The 19,130-nt window shown below is 42.6% G+C and overlaps 1 protein-coding gene and 1 long non-coding RNA gene across 32 annotated transcripts in view; one reads left to right on the top strand and one right to left on the bottom strand.

Moving 5' to 3' along the window:
- CLASP2 (cytoplasmic linker associated protein 2) overlaps positions 1-6,297 on the top strand; it is a 292,183-nt gene extending 285,886 nt beyond the window's left edge. For 21 of the 30 annotated variants that reach the window (XM_030551241.1, XM_030551237.1, XM_030551235.1 and 18 more), the window contains one exon: positions 1,582-6,296. In XM_030551241.1, coding sequence (XP_030407101.1) covers positions 1,582-1,668 — 87 coding nt within the window. In that variant the 3' untranslated portion in view covers positions 1,669-6,296. Of the gene's footprint in view, positions 1-1,581 lie in introns of all 30 variants that reach the window. The other 9 variants (XM_030551253.1, XM_030551246.1, XM_030551236.1 and 6 more) reach the window with 1 other exon arrangement.
- A 195-nt stretch (positions 6,298-6,492) lies between these two features.
- Positions 6,493-18,848, bottom strand: LOC115645942. 2 transcript variants are annotated; one of them, XR_003998875.1, is made up of 3 exons: positions 18,698-18,848; positions 16,937-17,066; positions 6,493-6,901 (listed from the first exon to the last, which is right to left on the bottom strand). It is a non-coding gene; the product is annotated as an uncharacterized LOC115645942 (long non-coding RNA). The 2 variants fall into 2 exon arrangements; XR_003998876.1 differs by having other exon boundaries at positions 16,976-17,066.
- Between the last annotated feature and the right edge of the window lie 282 nt (positions 18,849-19,130).

The raw sequence follows: 19,130 nt of genomic DNA, 5'->3' as shown, positions 1-19,130 counted from the left end.
GCTTCCCCCTTTTTTGTGTGTTTAACTCTTTGTGAGCAATAACTCCTTGTGAAGAATATTGGTCTGTTTTGAGGTTTTCACTTACAGGTACATAAAAAGATACTTCTTCCTTTATTTTAAATTCCCCTAAAGATTTTTACTTTCACTAAAGGGAAAACAGCTCAGTTATTAAAGTTAGATGAATATTTTTTGGTTACCAGACCTCCCTTATAATCTTTAGTTTAATGGTTAGGGTACTGTGCTGAGTGTGGGAAACTCAGGTTCAATTCCCTCTGCCTCATGAGGATCAGTGACTTGTACTTGGATCTCTCACATACTAGGTTGGGTGCCCTAATCACCACACAAGAAAGTCGTTCTCACTCTCTTTCCCTGGCGAAATGACTATCTATTGTCATAAATGACCATGAATATCTACTATAACTGACAATGGGTAATCATTGGGCCAAGGAGTAAGTGTGAGAATTACTCAGTAGCCAGGTGGTTAGTCATCCATGTTGGATGTGGGAGACCCCAGTTCAAGTTCCTGCTCCACATCAGGCAGAGGAGAGAACTGAACTTGAGACTCCCATGTCTCAGGAGAGACCCTAACCACTGGGTTACTCCTGGGGGAATTCTGCACAATGCAGAATTTTGCAGAAAATAATGTGCACGCAGAATTTCCTTCCCCCCCACCCAACCCCCACAACAGAAATGGGCTCAGAGCTACTGGTCACCACTAGGGGCTGCTGGACCTGGCAAAGCCCAGCTTGTAAATAGAAGATAAGGCTGGGGGGGAGGGGAAGGAAGAGGGAACTGGAGGTTTACCAGCAGCTGCAGTTCCCAGCACACCTTGATGGAAGGAAGCAGTGGCATGTGGGAAACTCCATGCAAGCCTGGGACCCAGCATCAGTCTGTTTCTCCCTCTGGATTCCTGGACTCTGGGGGGTAGTGGGTGTGAGTGTCTGGGCTGCGGGGGGAGCAGAGAAACAGGAACTGGGTTGTTGTAGGCGTTTCTTTAACTTTCTACTTCTGGGGAAAATTTTGTGTGTCTGTATTGTTACAGACATACTTGCTGACAGCTATTTTGAAATAAATTACCAAAATAATTGAAACTGGTATGATTATATAGTGTTGTTATTTTGAAAAATAAAATTTGTAGAATTTTAAAATATTGAGCGCAGAATTTTTAATTTTTTTGGTGCAGAATCCCCCAGGAGTACACTGTGATAACGGTTATAAAAGAGGTCCTCTTCTCCCCTCCCCTAGGCATTTTGTGACTCTAGTCCTTTATTTTTGTAAAACCGCTCAAAACTGAAATGAAAAATGTTGGGTTGAACCGAAATGTTTTGTTTCAACCTTACTCTGAATATTTCAGACTTTTTGATTTGCCAAAAAAATTCATTTTCAGTTTGACCTGAAACAAAACTTTTTTCGGTGTTTCAGAATTACCAGCAAAGCAAAAAATCCATTGTTCACTCACCTTTATTTAGAACGTTCTTTACTGTCGTCTTACCCATGCTGATAGACTATTTTAGAATTTTTACTATTAAACTGTGTTTCTGATAAATGTTAAACAAATGCATTTCTGAATTAAATCTGCAGATGAAATTATTGAACCTTTACATCAAACGTGCACAGACAGGCTCTGGAGCAGGTGACACAGCAGCAGATGTTTCTGGCCAAAGCTAATGAAACTGACTACAGTGAACCAGGTCTTCTAAAGAAAGGACAGGCACTCTGATATCAGTGAAAGGAAAATTCTCACACATACCTTTGGAACTCCTTTTTTTTTTTCTCCCAGTTTGTCTTTTGTTTTCTTTTTTTATTTTTTTTTAAACTGATGGCTACCCCTCAGCCTGCATGTGACAGTTGCAGTAGAATTATTCCAAATCCAAGGAGAAAACAGTGTTAATATCAGCTGGTCAAAACACAATAAATTTTAAAAATCTAATCCATCACTTTTTCTGTTCGCACTCCTCTGTGTGTCTTCCCATTAACTTTTACCAGTGTTATGACTGTATTTAAAAAAAATTTTAAAAATGCTAATTAAACAAGAATGCTTTAAGCTTTAAAAGTTAAAATCTAAATTCTGTTGCTTTTTTATTTTTGGCTGCAGAATAACATGCTATTTTTATTGCTGTTTTGTTTAAATATCATATTTGCTAGAAAGAAGAAATTTATATGAAACATGGCAGGACTAGTCTGAACTGCAACTAGACTCAGTCACTGTGGTGGTACATCTTATTTGTATCTTGTTTGGGATATTCTGGAGTATGAGAATTATGCCCATAAAAAGCTGGATTGATCCAGTTCTTTGAAAGTGATATTGTTCATTGGTTGTATGTTTGTCCCATAAATAAGAATTTATTGTGAGCAGTAGAGGACTAGTACAGCTAGCACATCATAATGTGGAAGACAGCCCGTTCAGGGTCCAGTGTCGCAGAACTGGTGATAGTGTGACAACCTGCTTTCTAGCAGCAGAGAAAACACTTACTTGATGGACCTGAACCATCCTTGTCACTATCCTTTCTTCAAGCAGGATGCCTCAGAGTGGAGTGCTCTGCCCAAGCATGCTCAGTATGTATTTATCTTTATCACTAGAATGTTTCCTCTCAACCTGGTTGCTGGAACCAGTAGTGTTGTATTGTAACTCACATGGAGGGTATATGACAACAGTGCAGTTCATTGGTTGTCTTTTTAAAAGCACTAAAACATTCTGCACTGAATTTTTAAGGTGGCAGGGGAGAATCACAAGTGCTATGAATCTTGCCACTTTTTTCAAAAAAAATGTTTTGGATGAATTGGGAAAGCAGCACCAAATTATTTGCATGGTTTTCTTGAACAGCATCATCAGGACCCATCTGGATTAAGGTGTGAAAATGTTTTCAGGTTGTTGTTTTATTTTTTAAATTTTAGTTTGTTAATAATGCTTCTTTGTATTTATGATAATGGAAAGAGAGAACAAAAATCAAGTAAATATATGTCCTTGAATGTCTTTCTGTTTCTCAGACGTAATCAACAAGCTACTTAGCTGAGAGATGGGGTAAAACAGCACCTGTCCAGGAATGATGGAACCTGGGTTTGTTTGTTTTTTACTATGGTATGGTCTAGTTTTAGGACATGTGTCCTGGTAAGAGAGAAAATAACAGTGCCAAGGATGTTCTTCTGTTCTAGGCTAAAATTCTCTCTACCTCTTCAGAGTGATTACTTTACTTTTGACTGAGCTGCTGCCCATAGTGTCTTGTGGAATAACTGTCTATAGAAATCTTTTTTTAATTATTTTTTCAAATCACCATTTGCTACTGTGTATTCGAAGCCCTGTTCTTTATCATGTCGCCAGATATCATAAGGAACTGCTAATGCATTTCAATTGCTAGTTACCTTGAAAGACAAAACTGACTAAAAGTGGAGCTGGATACTTGCAATTACATTCTCTGAGAGGTCATTTTCACTTAATCTGAAGTGAATCTGACAGAGAAAGTTGAGACATGGTTATTAAAGAAGCAGTTTGCTGCTGTTGCAGAGATGTGTTTTCTTTGGGCAGGGGGGAATGTAGAAATGTATGTAAAAACTTTAAAAAAGGGAAATTCTCATTATTTGTCACTGGACCTTTTTTTTTTTTTTTTAGCAGCTGCATCAGGAAAGTAGTGTCTCCCCTTTCTCTCCTCCCTTGTGTGCAACTTTCTCTTTGTTTTCTACTGTTTAACTACGTTGTGTATTTATAGTTCTTTGCTTACCATTGTGCATATACTGGCAATAAAATGTACATAACATTACTTGAAAAAAAAATTAACAATGTATACAGGCCGTTTTTCTGTTTTGTTCAATCATGTTATGTGAAAGATTATAGATGTCATAGGCACCAATATTGTTTTCAAAAGATTCTGCATAATTGCTGTGTGTTCAGAATGCTGCTTTTTTAGACATTCTAAGTACCCCATTTCTCAAAGGATTTTGCTATCTTTATTTCAGTGGTACAGAAAATCCCAGTTGTTTTAAATTGTCACTCAGATTACAGTTTAACAGCCCTACTTTAAACCTTCTTCATAAGTGTAAATGTATAAGGTCTTAATTCTGTTTGTTCTGAAGAGTGTTCTTTCAAGGCTTGACCTCAGGAGGACTGCGCTATTTCCATTCTTTCTGAACATGGAGTCTGTCCCATTTACACTACAAAAATAAGCCTATTTAAATATGTTTATGGCCTAATGTTATAACCTTTTTTTCCTTAACAATGTGGACAGGAAAAAAAATCTGTCAGTCCCTTTGCGAGAGAGATGTTATCTTGGGTACATAGATAGCAAGGCTAAAAGTTGGTGTGGGGGTTGTTTATGTTCACAAAGACAGAGAAATCTTGTTTTTATAAGAAGCTTGGACCACAGTCTTGTTTCATACCATATTTAAACATCCCATGTCCTAAAAAAAACTAAACTTAAATTTTAAATGTTTAAAAAATTTTAATCGTCAGTAATGACCTGCTATCAACCTGATCATATCTGCTAGTCACGGGGAACAGATTGCTGAGTATGCACTTTCTTGTGAAAAGGATCTGTTTTGTATTCATTTAATCATAGGATAGGAGTGTGGAAGTTTACAATAAAAATGCATATTGCTCCCATTGACATTGGACAAGCTACAACAATCCTTTACTTGGGCTTTATTTCCTATATTGTAAAAAAAAGCTAGCTCAGTTTAATTGCAACTATAATTAATGATGTGTCTTGTACATGTTAAACTGGAGATCTCTAATGAATGCACATAAAGATGAAGTGCAGTGAAAAGACGTTTTACAATCTTGTTGGTCAGCAAAAAGTTCAGATAGTTCTAAGGATGATGTCATCTCTTAATAGCCTTTCTTTCCTTGTAAGGTTATCATGCAAAACTTTTAAGCTGGAACACGTATTTTGAAACATATACCTATGGCTCTTAAAAAGTTTGATTTTTGGGAGTAGAATATCTATATTTTGCAGTTGTATGTAAAAATAAAACCACAGTATATCCAGAGTCAGAATAATAAATGTAAAGGTTATTTGACATGCCAGTTGTCTTAAAATTAAAATTTGACTGTAGTGTTGTGCTCAACCTAAGCCCCAGCCAGGAAGTTGGGGTAATTAGTTGAAGTTGAAGGGACACTGTAAACTTGAATTTTGTTGATTTTTAATGTTGTTTAACATTTCCTTTAAAAACTACAGACAACAGATTTGTTTTCAGTGTTTTAAGGGCAGAGGCCTATGATAAGGATTAAATGCTTGTGTCCTGGGAAAAATATTTTGGGAATATCCATGCTAGCCTTTACAAACATGTTAGTTACTTTGAATTAATTGGCAATAAATTAATTCAAGGTCAAAACTCTATTGAAGACAAACCCCAACTGTCAAATTTCAATTTTCAGTAAAGGAAGCATTTTAAAAGAATTCTCAAATATAACATTTTCCTTTTGAAAACAAATACATACAAGGCAAAGCCAGGCTGGTGAATTATGCAACAATAAATGCATTTGATGCTTAATGGTAACTGGAATTATTCTATTTGTTGTGGTAATGTTGTGGCAAGGTCAATTATTGTGAGCCATAGACTTAGACTTAGAATATGGTAAACATTAAAATAAAGTGGTGAGGTTGGGACCAGCAGGGTTGTCAGGAGAAGGAAAACTAGTGTTCTTCCATTTTAGCAAACTCTTACCAGTTTTGCAATTGCAAATATCCTAAAATAGTCTAGTACCACTGAATTTTTAATTAATTTGTTTTCATAAAAATGTTCTTTGAAATAAATTGTAAATAAATACTTTCAAATTGTCCAGTGTAAATTTTGCCCCCAACCTTTCCAGGCATGCAACTATGTAGACTGCAAAGATATAACTCACTGATCAGAAATGTTCTCTTAAAATTCATTGAATGATACATAATTTTAAAAAGTTTGTCTACCTAAATACAGGGAAGATTTTCAGAAGCACCTACAGGATGTACGGGTCCCATCTGAATCTTTGTGCTTCTTAATACCTTATACACTGAAAATTTCACTATACACCTTTAATAAATGTTTGTCATATGAATGCATTTTCAAATGCCCAAATACGTGTTTCTGGACTGTTTCGGTCTCATGTAAACCTTCAAGAAATATGGAAGTTAAGGTTGAGTTCAGGATGAATTGTTAGTTTAAAACTGTTGAAAATAGCCAAAACATCACTGTTTCATAGATTAGGGGACTGGTAATGAAATACAGAACCTAGGTTGCCAGTCAAAGTCCACTCACTCCAGGTTAATGAGAGATTGATATTTGGTGACTAAGTTAGATGTATTTGTGAAATAAGTTAGTAGTCTGTCTAGCTCCTACATATAAATATTTATATTTCAAAAAATGCTACCTGCATGATACACCTCTACCCCGATATTATAACGCTGTCCTCGGGAGCCAAAAACTCTTACCGCGTTATAGGTGACTGCATTATATTGAACTTGCTTTGATCTGCTGGAGCATGCAGCAGCCCCCCCCACACACACACACACACACACCGGGAGCGCTGCTTTACCACGTTATATCCCAATTCGTGTTATATCGGGTCACGTTATATCGGTGTAGAGGTGTAGTTAGCTCCCATGTTGATAATTTCTGTATGCATGCCATGGACTGATTGGGTAGAATTGCAGTATCCTCTCACCATTTCTTCAAGTCAGTCTGAGGCACTTTAATGTAGTGATGGGGGAAAATTTGAGGTTGCCCAGGCCTTATATGTTTTATAGATTAACAGAGCATTTCACTTTGGCTTCTTGCCCTGACACAAGCTCTAAGTTGGAACCCACGTTAACAAGTGCCATTTTTCTCCACAAGTCCTTTAAGCCAGGTTTGTCTCCCTCTGCAGTGTATTAGGAGATAGCAGAGCCAGTGTCTTCCTCTTACCAGCCATACTTCTGCTGGAGACCCCACCCTGAATTTGGAAAGATGGAACAGATAATTGACAGGCAAGCAGGAAGAAATCATTTTCCTCTTTTGTTATAAGTATCAAGCATTTCTGTATGTACATTTATGAAAACATTGTCCTGAAGAAAGTTCACACCTTGAATAACCCCAGCTATATACAAGTTTCAGAAGATGATAGGGAGTAAGTCTTACCGTCCCAACTAAATACTGAGGTAAATTTCCAGGTGGGAAACTTACAAGTTTATTCAGACTGTGACTGCCACATTATGTAACTACCATAAGACAACGCTGAACAATTATTTTAATACTATCAGCTTTCAAAGAGGTTTGTAGTCAAGCTAGATCCTCTGAGAAACTATTGCAAGAGTATACGCTTTTTGTAACTCGTTTTAGAGTTCTTAATTAATTTATGAAACTTTGATCAGAGGCCATTATCAAAAAATCACCAATGAAAATGGATTGTATTTACAAGTTTTAGTAAAATAATAATAATAATAATGGGATGATTTAGTTAGAAAATTCCCATAGTGATGTTTACATGCTTTATTTAAAAAAACTGTCAGTGGTCTGTTACTGTTAAGCAGTAGTGACTGATAACATAAGAATGGCCATGCTGGGTCAGACCAATGGTCCATCTAGCCCAGGATCCTGGCTTCCAACAGTGGCCAATGCTAGATGCTTCAGAGGGAGTGAGCAGAACAGGGCAATTACCAAGTGATCCATCCCGTCGTCCAGTCTCTACATCTAGTAGGCAGAGGTTTAGGGACACTGAGAGCATGGGATTTTGTCCATGATGACCATCTTGGCTAAGAGCCATTGATGGACCTATTCTCCAGGAACTTCTAATTCTTTTTTGAGCCCAGTTATATTTTTGGCCTTCAGAACATCCCATGGCAACAAGTTCCACAGGTTGACTGTGCATTGTGTGAAGAAGTACTTCCTTATGTTTGTTTTAAACCTGCTGCCTATTAATTTCATTGGGAGGCTCCTAGTTTATGTGAAGTGGTAAATAACACCTTCCTAATCACTTTCTCCACACCATGATTTTATAGACCTTTATCATATTCCCTCTTAATCTCTTTTCTAAAATGAATAGTTCCAGTCTTTTTTAATCTTTACTCATATGGAAGCTGTTACATACTCCTAATAATTTGTATTGGCCCTCTCAGTATTTTATCCAGTTCTAATAGAACTTTAAGATGGAGCAACTAGAACTGCACACACTATTCAAAATGTGGGTGTACCATGGATTTATATAGTGGCATTATGGTATATTCTGTCTTATTTTCTATCCCCTTCCTAATAGTTCCTAATATTGCTAGCTTTTTGACTGCCACTGCACATTGAGCAGATATTTTCAGAGTCATCCATGATGACTTTCAGGAGTAGTAACCACTAAGGTGTTATAAGGAGGGCTTTGGGATGTACGGTCACTGGGAAGCATTTACGGATAGACGACTGTTCGCTCAGGATGGACTTCATCTAAGCAAGGAGGGAAATAGAATTCTAGGATGGAGGCTCGCCGACCTCATCAAGAGAGCTTTAAACTAGGAAGTTGGGGGAGATGGTTGGGAGATGTTCGGGAGATCTCCACGCCGGAATATAACCTGGAGAGGAAAGTAAACAAAGTGAGAGGGGATACCCTTGCGGTCCCAAGATTTGATCCAAGGAGGAACAGTGGAGTAGAAACCAGAGTAACGGGTGATGCTGATGGTAAAAGGTCTCTGCACGACGGGGGAAAGAATGTCACTGACGCCAAACGCCAAAAATTAAAAAGTCTGTACACTAATGCGAGGAGCCTAGGTAACAAGATGGAGGAACTGGAGTTACTGGTGCAGGAAGTGAAACCGGATATTATAGGGATAACTGAAACCTGGTGGAATAGTACTCATGACTGGAGCACGGGTATTGAAGGCTATGTGCTGTTTAGAAAAGACAGGAAGAAAGGCAAAGGTGGTGGAGTAGCCTTGTACATCAATGATGAAATTAACTGTAGCAAAATAAGAAGCGATGGAATGGATAAGACAGAGTTTGTCTGGGCAAAAATCACACTGGGTAAAAAAGCAACTAGAGCTTCCCCTGAGATAGTGCTTGGCGTATGCTACAGACCGCCGGGATCTGATTGGGATATGGATAGAGACCTCTTTAATGTCTTTAATGAAGTAAACACAAAGGGGAAATGTGTGATTATGGGGGACTTCAACTTCCCGGATATAGACTGGAGGACGAGTACCTGCAAGAATAATAGGGGTCAGATTTTTCTGGATGTGATAGCGGATGGATTTCTTCATCAAGTAGTTGAAGTACCAACGAGAGGGGATGCCATTTTAGATTTGGTGTTGGTGAGCAGTGAGGACCTCGTAGAAGAAATGGTGGTAGGGGACAACCTTGGTTCGAGTGATCATGAGCTGATTCAGTTCAAACTAGATGGAAGGATAAACAAATGTAGATCTGGGATTAGGGTTTTTGATTTCTCGAGGGCTAATTTTAAAGAGTTAAGGAAATTAGTTAGGGAAGTGGATTGGACTGAGGAATTAGTGGATTTAAATGCGGAGGAGGCCTGGAATTACTTTAAGTCGCAGCTGCAGAGACTGTCGGAAGCCTGCATCCCGAGAAAGGGGGAAAAAACCATGGGCAGGAGTTGTAGGCCAAATTGGATGAGCAAGCAACTCAGAGAGGGGATTAGACAAAAGCAGAAAGCTTACAGGGAGTGGAAGAAAGGCAGGATCAGTAAGGAAAGCTACCTTGGTGAGGTCAGAACATGTAGGGATAAAGTGAGGAAGGCTAAAAGCCGAATTGAACTGGACCTTGCAAAGGGAATCAAAACCAATAGTAAAAGGTTCTACAGCCACATAAATAAGAAGAAAACAAAGAAAGAAGAAGTGGGGCCGCTATACACTGAGGATGGAATGGAGGTTAAGGATAACCTAGGCATGGCCCAACATCTAAACAAGTACTTTGCTTCAGTTTTTAATAAGACTAGTAAGGAACCTTGCGATGATGGAGGGATGATAAACGGGAATGTGGATATGGAAGTGGATATTACCGCAACTGAGGTAGAGGCCGTACTTGAACAGCTCGATGGGACAAAGTCGGAGGGCCCGGACAATCTCCATCCGAGGATATTAAAGGAACTGGCGCGTGAAATTGCGAGCCCGTTAGCGAGAATTTTTGAGCAATCGATAAACTCGGGGGTTGTGCCGTATGACTGGAGGATTGCTAATGTAGTTCCTATTTTTAAGAAAGGGAATAAAAGTGATCCGGGTAATTATAGGCCTGTTAGCTTGACATCTGTAGTATGCAAGGTCTTGGAAAAAATTTTAAGGGAGAAAGTAGTTAAGGACATAGAGGTCAATGGTAATTGGGACAAATTGCAACACGGATTTAGTAAAGGTAGATCGTGTCAAACCAATCTGATCTCCTTCTTTGAGAAGATGACGGATTACTTAGATAAAGGAAATGCGGTAGATATAATTTACCTAGATTTCAGTAAGGCGTTCGACACGGTTCTGCACGGGGAACTGTTAGTCAAATTGGAAAAGATGGGAATGAATATGAAAGTTGTAAGGTGGATAAGGAACTGGTTAAAGGGGAGACTCCAGAGGGTCGTATTGAAAGGTGAATTGTCAGGCTGGAAGGAGGTCACTAGTGGCGTCCCTCAAGGATCGGTTTTGGGACCGATCTTATTTAACCTTTTTATTACTGACCTTGGCACAAAGAGCGGGAATGTGCTAATAAAGTTTGCGGATGACACGAAGCTGAGGGGTATTGCTAACACGGAGAAGGACAGGGATACTATTCAGGAAGATCTGAACCACCTTGTAAACTGGAGTAATAGAAATAGGATGAAATACAATAGTGAAAAGTGCAAGGTTATGCATTTAGGAATTAATAATAAGAATTTTGGATATACGTTTGGGGCGCATCAGTTGGAAGCGACGGAGGAGGAGAGGGACCTTGGGGTACTGGTTGATAGCAGGATGACTATGAGTCGCCAATGTGTTAATGGCTGTTAAAAAAGCAAATGCGATTTTGGGATGCATCAGGCGGGGTATTTCCTGCAAGGATAAGGAGGTGTTAGTACCGTTATACAAGGCGTTGATGAGACCACATCTGGAATACTGTGTGCAGTTCTGGTGTCCTATGTACAAGAAGGATGAATTCAAACTGGAACAGGTTCAGAGACGGGCTACAAGGATGATCCGAGGAATGGAAAAACTGCCTTATGAAAGGAGACTCAAAGAGCTTGGCTTGTTTAGCCTGGCCAAAAGAAGGCTGCGGGGGGATATGCTTGCTCTATATAAATATATCAGGGGGGTTAACGTTAGGGAGGGAGAGGAATTATTTAAGTTTAGTACTAATGTAGGCACGAGGACGAATGGGTATAAACTGGATATTAGGAAGTTTAGACTTGAAATTAGACGAAGGTTTCTAACCATTAGGGGGGTGAAGTTCTGGAACAGCCTTCCGAGGGAAGTAGTGGGGGCAAAAGACTTTCCTGGCTTTAAGACAAAGCTTGATAAGTATATGGAGGGGATGTTATGATAGGATCGTTAATTTGGGCAATTGATCTTGGATTACCACCAGATAGGTCTGCTCAGTGGTCTGTGGGGAGATGTTGGATGGAATGGGAACTGAGTTACTGCAGAGAATTCCTTCTTAGGTGCTGGCTGGTGACTCTTGCCCACATGCTCAGGGTTTAGCTGATCACCATATTTGGGGTCGGGAAGGAATTTTCCTCCAGGGCGGATTGGCAGGGACCCTGGAGGTTTTTCGCCTTCCCCTGCAGCGTGAGGCACGGGTCGCTTGCTGGTGGTTTCTCTGCAGCTTGAGGTCTTCAAATCAATTTTGAGGATTTCAATAACTCGGTCCTGGGATAGGGGTTGTTATAAAATTGGATGGGTGGGGTTCTGTGGCCTGCCTTGTGCAGGAGGTCAGACTAGATGATCAGATTGGTCCCTTCTGACCTATGAGTCTATGAATTTATAACTCTTCACAGTCAGCTGTGGACTTTAACTATCTTGAGTAGTTAGTACTGTCTGCAAACTTTGCCACCTCACAGTTTACCCATTTTTCCATATAATTTAAGAGGATGTTGAACAGCACTTTTCCCAGTACAGATCCTTGGGGGATTCCAATCTTTACCCCTCTCCTCTTTGAAAACTGACCATTTATGCCCCTTGTTTTCCTTTCTTAACCAGTAACTCATATGGATCCCTCTTATCCCATAATTGCTTACGAGCCTTTGGTGTGGGACCTTGTCCAGAGGCTTTTTGAAAGTCCAAGTACACTATATCCACTGGATCACACTTGTCCACATTTGTTGACATCCTCAAAGAATTCTAATAGATTGGTGGTGCATGATTTCACTTTACAAAAGCTGTGTTGACTCTTCACCAACATCGTGTTCAGCTGTGTGTCTGCTAATTCTATTCTTTACTATAGTTTCAGCCAGTAAACCGGTACTGAAGTTAGGCTTACTAGCCTGTAATTGCCAGGTGTTCACCTCTGGAGCCCTTTTTAAACATGGGTGTCATATTAGATATTCTCTAGTCATCTGGTACACAAAGGGTGATTTAAGCGAAGGCTACATACCATAGTTAGTAGTTCTGCAATTGCATATTTGAGCTCTTTCTGAACTCTTGAGTGAATACTATCGTATTCTGGTGACTTATTACTGTTTAATTTATCAATTTGTTCCAAAAACTCCTCTATCAACACCTTAATCTGGGACAGTTCTCAGATTTGTCACCTAAAAAGAATGGCTCAGGTGTGGGAATCTCCCTCACATCCTCTGCAATGAAGACTGATACAATGGCCCTTGTCTTCCTTGAATGCTCCTTTAGCACCTCAGTTGTCCAACGACCCCACTGATTGGCAGGTAAAATATGTGCCTCTTTTGGTGCAAATTGGCACATCATACAGACAAAAAAATTGCTTCTCAAATGTACCTTTATCATCTAAGGGTATGTCTATACTATCCACTGGATCGGTGGGTAGTGTTTGATGTATCGGGGATTGATTTATTGCATCTTGTCTGGATGCAAGAAATTGATGCCCATGCTCCACCTTGGCAGGAGGAGTAAGTGTAGTTGACGGGGGTGCCGCGGCAGTCGACTCGCCACCGTGAGGATGGCCAGGTAAGTCGAATTAAGATACTTCAGCTATGCCAATAGCATAGCTGAAGTACTGTATCTTAGTTTGAACCCCCTTGCTAGTGTAGCCCAGACCTAAGGATAAATCCTCACTGGCAAGGAAGAAGGACTCTCATCTAGTCCAACCCCCTGTTCAAAGCAAGACCAATCCCCTGACATTTTTGCCACAGATCCCTAAATGGCCCTGTCAAGGATTGAACTCGCAACCCTGGGTTTAGTAGGCTCAATGCTCAAACCACTGAGCTATCCCTCCCCCCCTTCTCCAATACTTGGCCATAGGAATTGACAAATCTTTCAGAATGCAAAGCTAACCTGAAGAATGAGAAAATGTCACAAAATATTAATTGCAGCAAAACACATCTTGTTCTTGACACAGTCTAAAGAAAATGGATGTGAAAAATCTCTTGTAGTTGGAATGTTTTTATAATAGACAAAGGAAGAACATTAAATTGAAGTTCAAAACTTAAATATGTAGCCCATACGGCTAGCCTGCTTGCTTGCTTGATTATATCCTTTATTATTGGTTTGTTTTATTATAATAGTTATAGCTTTGTATTAGAATATTTTTAGTAGTAATGCAAGGAACCTACAGGCCACATCCTGTATGAAGAGCTAAAGCAAGTTAGCATACATATGTTAGTGGTGATAGACATAGATAAGTGGCCTACTGATTGTCCTCTATAAATGTAACGTGTACACCACAAAGAAGATAGAAATCACCACCAGCAAACCGATTCAGGCTAGAAATAACAGGTTTGAGAATGAGCTAATTGTCATAAATATGTATGAATATGCCAGCCTGTAGAGTATGCATAACCCGATATTATTTGGGTGAGGAAATTAAGTTTGTAGATGGAAGGTTGGACACACAATGCTCAGGTTGTATAAGAGGGGCAAACCACCATGTGAGTGAGTGAGTTCGTTTTTCTGTGGCTATAGGTTTCTAGCTCTCTGGCTTTCCCTAAGTTTTTCATCTTCCACTCGAGCATTGAGGAAGCTGGACCAGTGGACTCTTTTAGTATGCCAGAGATGAGGCTGGTCCGTTGTCTCTACCACCAGGTTCTGAAGGAAGGGCGTGAGGATGTTAATCTAGGAAGTTTTATAGTAAATGATACCACATATACCTCTAGAACAGTACTATTTCCTTTTAATTCTGGGGTTTGGAACTTCGATTACTTTTCCAATTTATGTTAATAAAAGTCTTGAAGGCTGTATTTTGCTCTCAGCATGAGTGTCCTTGTCATACATTCCAAGGATCATACAACATGGAGGAGATTTAGTGCAACTGAGAGATAGAGAAGTTATCTCTGAGCATTGTAATCCAAAGGGTTTTGAGAGGTGTTTGACATGGAAGTAGAGCAGAAGAAAAGGAAGACTAAAGAGATATAAGGGATTTCTGTTGAATGTTTGTTGGTGGCTTGTAGTGCACTTGGGCAGAAATCGAATTAAGAAAATAGTCACTCAGAAGAGCCCAGCAAGCTTTGGAGGCAGGGCCAGCACTTCCATTTGGGCGACCAAGGCAGTCGCCTAGGGCATCAGGATTTGGGAGGGCGGCATTTTGCCACCCTCGGCAACAATTCGGTGGCGGGGGGTCCTTCCGCGCTCTAGGTCGGCGGCAGCAATTCTGCGGGTCCTTCACTCGCTCTGGGACCTGCCACCAAAGTGCCCCGAAGACTGGGAGCGCGGAAGGACCCCCCCCAGCACAGAATTGCCGCCAACGACCGGGAACGCGGAAGGACACCCGCCTAGGGCACCAAAAACCCTGGCGCCACTCCTGTTTGGAAGAGAAAAAGAAGACTATCCAGGAGCTAAAAAATCAGCTGTGTGTTGCTTCAGAGGAGTGATTAGTACTTTTCCAAAAGGGACAGGAGTTGGAGGGAAAGTTAGAATGGACTTAGTATCATGCACAGAAGGCAGGTGAGGAAACTCACAGGTGGCAGGAGGGAACAGCTGCCAAATTAAGATTGCTGGGTGGCTATATATCAGACTGTGGTCAGTTGTTGGATCAAATCAGGGAGTTGGAAGGTATTTGTGATGTAGTTAGAGAGAAGGCGAACTGATGCACGGCGCCAGAATATAGGGAGACTTCAGAAATGCCCGCAGCCACAAGCTCCTTGAAAGAGACCATGAATAAAGAGGTGCAGGTGGTGACACAGATAGTCAGAGAGATAGGGGATGAGTTAGAGGAGGATGGAACATCGGTTCCCAGCCCCATTGGTTTGGTGGAGCCAAAGGAGATAAACCAACGTGCAGGGGCAATTACCAGAAGTAGGGCAAGAGAGTTAACTCAGGCTGACATGGTACCTTCAGGAGCAGAGTCAGACTCAGATTTAAGAGCAGCGGGGAGAGTCAGAAGAGGAAGTTAGCAGTGAAGCAGCTATGAGAAGTCTGCCAGCAGAAAAGGGAAGTCCCAGAGTGGCACAGCGGAAGATGGGAATTGAGCATCATTTTAGAAGAGAAGACTAGTGATGCAGAGGAGGAGATTAGCAGAGAAAAGAATTTCTTCTGCATTCGTCACTACTAGAGGGTGTAGTTCCCCCCCTCTCCCCGCCCCAGGGCACACCTGGCTCCCCTGACTTTAAGAGGTGCCTCTCCTGCAAAGAATTGATTCCTGTAACGGACAAACACTTTCAATGTGTCCGGTACCTTGGAGAGTCCCATATCCCTCAGAAGTGCTCCCTCTGCCACCAGCTAAAGCTGAGGTCTCACAACCAGGAGCTCAAGTTAAAACTCCTCCTTATGGAGAAGGCACTCCCATGCCAAGCCCAGATCATCCACAGAGCCTTCAAATTCAAAGGGGGTAGTGTCATGGAAAAAAACCAGCAGATTCCCCCCACCAAAGGCTTGAGAGAAAGGGCTCCAAGCCCCCAAACTGAGCTGTTGGCCTGCCAGAAGGGTTCCCCAGGGCAGTCAATCACCTTGGTATTGGCGGCTCTGAAACACGGTACCTCTACTATGAGCTCTGTCGCACTGCTTCGAGACACCAAGGGCTCAGGCTCTGAGGCAGAGGTATCAACCCATAAGGACAAAGACAAATACCGTACTCTCTTTAAAGGAGTGTCACTGAGAATCCCGTCTAGGGAATGCTCTGCATCTTTACAACCATTGATACCGACAACATAGCACAGACTCTCCTCTGTGGTACTCAGTGAATCAATGGTACTGCAAGAGTTCCGGTACCCTGGAGACCTGCCGATTGGGAAAGAACCATTATCCCCATTTCTCGGTCCTGGGGCCCCAGTAATGAGGATATCCCAGTGCCCAGAATCACCCTCAGCACTGGGCTGCATACCACCAATACTCTGGTAAGTGCCACCCTACTCAGAAGTCTGACAGTGACCAGGAGGATGTCATTTCCCTGGCCCCTCATCGCATCCTGCTGTCATAGTACAAGATGACCTCCTGAGGTCCCTTCCAACCCTGACATTCTATGATTCTATAAAACTTTACTTATGAAGTTACATTAATAAAGTGAACAATTACAAACAATGTCATCAATTCTACACAGGCTGCCCCTGGGCTGTGGCGGGGAGAGAAGATTCCTCCCCGCCCCAGGTCTCTCTTGCTGCAGCAGTCCGGGGTGGAGGGAGAGGCGCCTCTCCCTGCCTGCATGGCCCTTGATAGCCTGCTGTGCAGCCACGCAGCACAGAGGGAACTTAGGTGCCCGATCTCCCTCCCTGTGCACAGAAGCACTCAAACTTTGGAACTGGTGCATCCATCACAACATGCTAATCTCAGCTGTCTGTCTACTAGCGATACAGAACGTGACAGCCAACAGTCTCAGTTGGAACTTTTCTCATGACTACAAATGGGAACTGAACTCTGAGGTGCTTCAAGACATAGTTGTCCTTTGGGGAACCCCAACTACAGATCTCTTCCCTACTTACTGGAAGAAGAAATGTCCTCACTACTGTTCCAGGGCTCACCTGGGGAAACATTCACTGGGTGATGCTCTCATCTTCCTATGGAACAGGGACCCCTTGTATGTCTCTCCCATTTCCTCTTCTATACAAGATTCTGTTGAAAATATGACAAACCAAAGTGAGTTATTCTGATTCCCCCTTCTGGCCAAGACACAGTACTGGATTTACCATGGCACCACTAGTACCATGGTGCCGGGCCCCGGCCTGCTCTTCTCTGCCTCTGCTCTCTCCTGTGGGGTCAGAAGCTTGATGTTGCCGGCTGCTGGGGCTCCGTGGCAGGCTCTGCCGGCAGCCAAACTCCTCCCCTGCCTCTTTCCCCAGCGTGCTACGTTCCCCCTCGCCCTCGCTGCCAATCAGCTGGATCAGCTGCTTGCCAGCAAGAGGGGAAAGGAGGAGCAGAGCCAGAGCACGCTCCGTTTTCCAGGAAGGAGGAGGAGAAGAGGCAGGGGTGAGGCCTTGGGGAAGGGGCTGGAATTGGGGCATACCCCCTCCAGCCCCCTCTGTGAGCACCTCCTCGACCCCAGTCCACACCCACAGCCACCTGCCCACCCTGACCTCTGCACCCCCCCACACACATCCAGCCTTCTGTCCTGACCCCTGCACCCCCACACCTCCCCAGCCCTGACTCTTCCGCCCCCAATACCCCCTCTTCCTGAGAACCAAACAGGAGCTGCCCCAGGTAAGCTCTCCACACCCCAACCTCCTCCCCAACCCTGAGTCCTCTCCCTTGCCCTAGCTCCTGGCCAGACTACGCACCCCCAACATTTTTTTACAATATTTGGAAATATTAAGTGGTTTGTCAAGACCCTCTGTGATTTTTCAAGTGGTCTGTGGAAAAATAAGTTAGACTACAAGAACAATCAAGGTACCTCACTTTATTTTCATTTACTTGCTATTACTTATAGGAGGAGGATGAAGAAAAAAGAATGAGGGATGGGGGGAGATAAGCGAGAATGTTCTTTTTCTTGGCTGGGTCCCAAGTAAGAGCCCCAAAAATGAAGCTGAGCACAGGGCTGGGGGCCCCCACTAACTCTAAATCTATCACTGGCTGTCACGTTGCCTGGGCTGGGGATACTGTCACCTGATCCCCCCAGTCTCCAACCTACCTGGGCAGTACAGCAGACATGGCCCTGCCCACTAGCTCCTCTCCACTCCCTAGCCCACCCACCACTTCTTCCCCCCCGCCTTAAGGCTTAACCCTCTTACGTTTAAAAATGATTGCTTGCCTCTCCTCTCCCCCGCTTTTCTGGCAGTCCTGTTGCCAGGTATCCAGTTTTAGACTGGAAACTCAGTAGAAAACGGGACCTGAGTGTCCGGTTGGCAGTGCTGACTGGAAACTAAATGTCCGGTTATAGGAGTAACCACATTAGCCTCCGCTCCTCCCACTCCCAACACCCATCCCAGAGGGCTGGAAGAGAACCTGTCCTGCTGCTGCAGGAGGAGCGGCAGCTCAGTGCAGAGAGAGACGGAATGGGCTAGAACCAGGTAGGTACCTGCTCTATGTGAGCAGGGGGGAATCCTGTTTACCCCCTCCCCAGCCCTGCTGCACTTGCAGTTTACCCCTGACTCCTCCCTTGCTCCAGAGACCAACCCTAGCTCCTGCCCCACTGTGCTTTTACCCCCGGCTCCTTTTACAATCATTCCCCGGGGGGGCCCACAAATACATTTGGTGCCGGGCCCACAAAAAGTTAATCTGACCCTGCCAAGACATGTCTGGTTCCTTACCTGACACAGATGGCAATATATCCTCTGGTTCCTCTTTGGCACATTCCCAACATGCACTTTCAAAGCGACAGGCTGAGCCTTTACCCCTGTCTGCATCTTCCACCGCTGATAAGACATATTGCTGCACAGACTAAAGTTGATCATTTGATGTATTTACCTACAAAAATGGGAACGATTCAAAGTTTGGTGTCATTCTAAGCACCCAAACTCACCTTCCCTCCCTCTTATTTTACACTACATTTTAGACCTCAAAAGGTCAAAACTGTCACTTAGTTCCTTTATGGTACATATTGTGGCCATAAGGGCTTTCCACCATCAGAGGCAGAGATTCTGTATTTGCTTACCCGCTGATACGTAGATTCCTTAATGGCATTGGGAATCTCTTCCTGCACATCAGACCACCTGCTCCAACCTGTGATCTTAACCTAGTTCT

The sequence above is a fragment of the Gopherus evgoodei genome, chromosome 2 (genome assembly GCF_007399415.2).
Source record: "Gopherus evgoodei ecotype Sinaloan lineage chromosome 2, rGopEvg1_v1.p, whole genome shotgun sequence".
Classification (NCBI taxonomy): Eukaryota; Metazoa; Chordata; order Testudines; family Testudinidae; genus Gopherus; species Gopherus evgoodei.
This window is presented reverse-complemented; position numbering and strand designations above follow the sequence as displayed.